This window comes from Gossypium arboreum, chromosome 5 (assembly GCF_025698485.1).
Source record: "Gossypium arboreum isolate Shixiya-1 chromosome 5, ASM2569848v2, whole genome shotgun sequence".
Taxonomy (NCBI): domain Eukaryota; kingdom Viridiplantae; phylum Streptophyta; class Magnoliopsida; order Malvales; family Malvaceae; genus Gossypium; species Gossypium arboreum.
The window spans coordinates 17896245-17901987 of record NC_069074.1 but is presented as its reverse complement, the minus strand read 5'-3'; the positions used below and the strand labels follow the sequence as shown (position 1 = coordinate 17901987).

The window sequence follows — 5743 nt, the reverse complement described above, 5'->3', positions numbered from 1 at the left end:
GGTAGAAGTCATCGTCTTTTGTTTTTAACGCAGCGAAAGTTTCATCGTGCATTACCAAATATAAGTCTGGTTGAAGGATCAACCGCTCTTGGAAGAACACCGCTTTTATAAGACCCCTAACCTCCTTTTCAATCTGAAACTTTTACTTTCTAAACCAAATAAATATACCAACCACATAAAAAGTGATTTTCTTTATATATCAATTTCAAGGAATATGAAAATTTTATTTTAAAATTTGAATATACCCATTCTAAAGTTTCGATAAATATACCTTGAAGATCTTTAGATTATATTTTTATCTTATTTATTTAAAAATGAGTAAACTTATCTTTAAATATTAGATTAAAAATAAATTAGTCCATTTGGTTAAAAATTTTGTCCATTTTATTGTTAACAATTGACGTAGATGTTAGAATAATGAAACAGTTACATGTCTTTTTAACAGTAAAAATAATTTTAACAAAAAGATCAATTTGTTGATTGATCTAACCTACATAGACTACTACTATTTTTTAAAAGGAACAAAATGTAATTTGAATTATAATATAATGACAATCATGATATTTTACCCATGCAATCCACAGATGTGAACAAAAATTCTAACTTTTGCAACGATTTGTTAAATTACCTCCTTCGCCGTAGAAACCGCAACACAAACTCCTAATCCTCTAAAGCTTCAGAAATCTTGAACCTTTCATCCAAATTCACCCACCCTCCACTTCTACCTATCTATATGGAATTTGGGTTTCTAACCCCTGGAATCCGATCATCATCATCTAATACGTAATCCATACAATACAAATAGTCCAGAAAAATTGTAATTAATGAGCACATAAGCAGGAGAGCTAAGAGTCAAAGTAATTAACACGTTAAAACCCAGGAGATCGTAATTTATTTCTCGGGTGAATTACATTTAGTAGTGAAGTAGTTAAACATGAATTGAACAGCTAAGAACAACTACGAAAACCAAACAAACAACAAAGCATAATTTACACTGGTTTAACATGCAGACCACTCAAGTAGCATCAGGCTCTAGCATCTGCAAAATACAACACATATTCTCCTGCCTCATGACCACAACGGAGTCATCAGTTTTCAAGAGGATTGATGACGTGGCCAATGAAGAGCACAACTCCAGTCGCATTTTCCCTGATCAAGAAGAGGAATGGATGGTCTGCCACAAAGTCTATAGTTTGTGGAATAAGCAGAGACCTGAGTGCTATGACAGCAGAAGTAGCAGCAGCAGCTTCAGTCCCTTCTTCATTAACTTCTACAAAAGACTTATGGAATATGTTTGAAACAAATAGGTCCCGACCTTGAGGCGAATCCACCATCTCTGTCAAACCTCCTTCACCAGAGAAAGGTAACACAAGTCCTAATCTTTTCAGAACCTCAGAAGCTTTAAGTCCAAATGAGATCTTGAATCTCGGGATCCTGAATTCACCCACTTCAACTGGTTGATGTGGAAGGTGGCGTTCTAAGAAACCAGACTCAGAACTCACTTTCTCTACCAAAGCTGGCAGACCATCTTTTGCATCTGGAAGAAAGAAATACATGGAGAAATGACGCTTATCGTTGCCTTGTTTATATGGAAGCCCTAAAACTTTGAAACCATCGTAGGCACTAACAGTTTGTTTCTTTTTGCTGGTCATAAAAGGCACCTTAACAGAGCTACCATTTATGAGGTGGAAGTCATGGTCCTTTGTTTTCGAGGCATCGAATGCTTCATTCCAAGCTCCTTTGAAATAGAGCGCATTAGCAAATATAAGTCTGGTTGAAGCATCAACTGATCCGGGAGGAAGAACTTCTTTAATAAGACCATTGGTCTCCTTCTCCGCCCACATATTTACTTCACCCGCCACTTGAACCGCCTTCAAACAAATATACCAACAAAATAAATGTTTTTTTTTCTTTGAGAAAATTGATAAAGAGCCCATTAACCTATCTTAATGCATTATTATGATTAAAAAAAAAAAGGCTCGAGCATTACTAGCCTACTACTAGCTAGTTGTACTGGAAATTGTTCATACATTTTCTATAGATAGTCAATATTTAATTATCATCAGTTTCAAAGAATGTTTGCAATTATTTATATAAAAAAATAACTCGAAATTGTTATTTTTAAAATTTTGGCTATGCCTTTCTAAGATTGGGACACAAAGTATCCACCATGTCAGAGACAGATTTGATTTTCAACTGTAAGGAACTAAAATACGAGACACTGTAAGAGCAAGAAACACATAGCAATCCAAATCTATCGGCAGAAACTAATTCTTAGGCACTTATTTTTCGTTCACTCGCCATTACTATTCAATAAGCAAGCAAAATAAGAGAAATAAATTACCTTGTTTTGAAAATCGACTAGCTTAGAAGCAGCCTTGTAGACGTTGTCCAGAACCTGTTTGAAAGAAGGCTTGAGAGGGAGAGACCGGTCAAACCAAACGCCGTTTGCAAATGACAATCGGGGACCACCGGCTGGATTTCCATCCGCCAAGACAACGGAAACCAGCTCGGAGGAGAAGGAGCTGAGCTGGTCGTTGGATTTGGACTTGAGGAAAGAGAGGAGCTGGTCGAGGGTTGGACCCTTAGCAACAGCGGCGATCAAGCTGAGCACAACATGGATCGACAGGGGCGAGAACACTAGGTTCGAGTCCTTGGCTTCAGTTTGGAGAACGTGTTTGGTCAGGGTCAAAGCGACGTCGGTTTGGCTAGTGATCGATTCACGGAGATCCATCGCCGGAATGTGAGCTGGAAACAACAGGTCAAGAGTTTTGGCTTTGATTAGCAGGAGTCAAGCAGGGCTGGTTTAGTTTTACGAGGAGCTGTCTACCGACTAGTAATTAATATTGTGAAATGGGATGTAAAAATGGACCGTCAGTGATGGCCGAAAAGAAAATGAACCGTCAGCGGCTTTGCCGCGTAAGCTTAGGACAACTTGTTTTGCTTAGGAATTAAGCGAAAGAGTCGATGCTGTCCACTCTATTTCTTTGTGGATTTTAAGGCTCGTTTAACAGCTCTCATTGGGCTCAAATCCAGTTCATATTCACTTTTCTAGTCCGCCCATGTATACTATTATTTAAGTTTTGATTAAATTTCACAAATTCATTTCTTACTAATTCCATCAGATAAATCATAAGAATGTCAAAAGAATTTTTAATCTTTAGGAATATTTTATTTTTTTATTTTTATAAATTCAATAATAATTTTCATGTGGTGAGATTTAAACCAATGTTATTTAAATTAATAAAATATTAATTTTATCATTTAACCATAATTTTATTTTTATTATAATATTTACATTTTAATTTTATTATAAATACTTTATTATCTTTACTATTATTTAAATAATTAATTAAGTTAGTGTCACGAGTCAATTGTGCACCAACTCTATTAGAAAAACTACGTTCATGTTCTTTTGTATTTAAAATAAATTATATTATTTGAGGTATTTTAGTTTTTATTTTAAAAGTTAATTAAGATAGGCATATACCGATATTTGAATCCATGCCCATTGCACTAGTAACATATTAAATTAATCACTCAACCAAAGTCTTATTTTGGTAATTTTGTACATTTTAATTTTACTCAATTTAATATCATACATATTTTATGAGCTATTATTTATTAGTTTTAAACCATATGTTTTATTGTTTAGTGTATGTCATTTCTAAGCACACATTTGCATTCGAAATTCGTGGTTTCTACATACGTGTGTGATAAAATATTAGTATATATAATGAGTTATTTAGTTAATATCACAAGTTATAAAATATTAATTTGATTGATGAATTTACTTAAACAACTAAATTAAAGTTGTTGATACAGTGATACAACAATGAGTGAATATATAGGAGAGGATGATGGTTGCTGTAGAGGTCGGTTCACCTAGTCGATAGTTGGGGTGGAGAGCCTGAAGTTATACAAAATGAAGATGAGGAGAGTATAAAGGTTGAAGGTTAGTTAGCAGAGTGTAGGGTTGGTATCTTAAAGAGTCTGTAACGGCCTAATTTTCAGTGGTGTCAGAAATGGTGATTTGAGATCACTAAATTCGACAAATGAGATTGAACAAGATAGTAATTTAATATTTATGAGTCAAGTAAGAATTTAGAAGAATTTGTGAAATGGTGAAATTAGTGAATTAAAAGAATTTATTAGGTCAAACGGGTCAAAAATGAGGTATCGAGACCTCAAAGTTGAAAATCGAGCTATAAATATTTTTATAAATATTTATGGAGTGTCATTGAGTTAGTATTAAAGTTTAGTTAGAAAATTTTAACGTTTGGATGGCTAATTAATTAAAAGGATTAAATTGAAAATAGCACAAAATTTGTTAAATTGTGAGTAAATAGCTTAAGTATTTAAAAGATGGATTTAAAGAGCAATTAGACCCAAAGGTTAATGGCTGGACGGTTTGGGTATGAAATAAGCAAGAAAACAATGTGAACAAGGGCAAAATTGGAAATAGATAAAAGTTAATAGTTAAATAATGATGTAATTGAAAAATCTAGACATTTCTTCATATTTTCTCAGCCAAAACGCCATAGAAGGTCTGGAGAAAGCTGGTTTTCATATTTTTACATCATGTGAGTCTAATTCTTGCTTTTTCTTGATAATTTTTATGTTTTTATGACTTTTACAATTAGGTCCACTTGTAGAATTCATTAGTTTTTGATTTTATGGGTGAAATTGGAAGTTACCCTGGATGTATAAGGAATTTTATGATGAATTATTATGAAATTTAAGTTCTAATTTCATATTAAGGTGGTTTTATTAAGTGATTTTGATAGGAAATGATATTTAGGACCTAATTGTGAAAAATTTGTGAATTGAAGGTTGCTGTTGAAATTCAGAATATAAAAGGTTTTGAAATAGTTTATAATGATAAAATAAAGTGTTAATTGAGAAAATTAGTTCAATTGATGGGTGAATTGAGTAGGGACTAACTTGTGAAAATAAATTTTGGGGTAAAAGTGCAATTTCAAAATTTGAACAGCATAAATTGTGAAGTGAAATAGAAATCAAATAAATGCTAATGAGTAGAAATATTTTATATTATAGATCAAGAATCCAAAGAAGAACGAGGAAAAGAAAAAGTTGCGGAATAGTCCCAAAATTTCAATATCTTCTACAAATTAGCGGGTAAGTTCATATGGTTGAATTTAGATGTTTATTTGTGAATGATTGAAGTTTATAATGTGTTATTATATACGAATTTGTTGTGGGATTGTGTAGATTTTGTTAATGAAAGAATAAATGTGGAAATGCAAATTAGGAAAAACGCAGGATTGGGTACGTTCAGTATCGTGACGTGTGATGAATTGATGGATAAGACCATGGTTGTTCCATGGCAAAGTGTGAAATGTAGGTATGGTATTATCCATCTTGAAATGTGAAATGTAGGTATGGTATTATCCATACTTGGTGTGAAATGTAGGTATGGTATTATCAAATCCATCTTGAGTTAAGAAATGTAGGTATGGCATTTCCCATACCGAGTTGAAAATGTAGGTATGGTATTTCAATAAGGAAAACCATACTGAGTTGTGAATCGTGGCATTGAGCAACGACATACTCAATTTAAAAACCGTTTCCTAATTTGATTATAAGAAATAAAGAGAAGTGATCCAAATGGAAGAGATTGAGTAGTTGTTCTTGTTGAGCTCAACTATGTGAATTATTATAACAATGGTTGTGAATCGCAGGAAACTTTAGTAAATGTTTTGGTATTGTTTGGAAATATTAT

General features: G+C 33.0%; 1 protein-coding gene across 1 annotated transcript; it reads right to left on the bottom strand.

The window, feature by feature from the left end:
• Nucleotides 1–861: 861 nt before the first annotated feature.
• Nucleotides 862–2995, bottom strand: LOC108453706 (serpin-ZX). The gene is made up of 2 exons (XM_017751973.2): nt 2345–2995; nt 862–1871 (listed from the first exon to the last, which is right to left on the bottom strand). Exons 1-2 carry the CDS (start codon nt 2732–2734, stop codon nt 1089–1091), a joined length of 1173 nt encoding a protein of 390 aa, XP_017607462.1. The 5' UTR covers nt 2735–2995; the 3' UTR covers nt 862–1088.
• Nucleotides 2996–5743: the final 2748 nt, after the last annotated feature.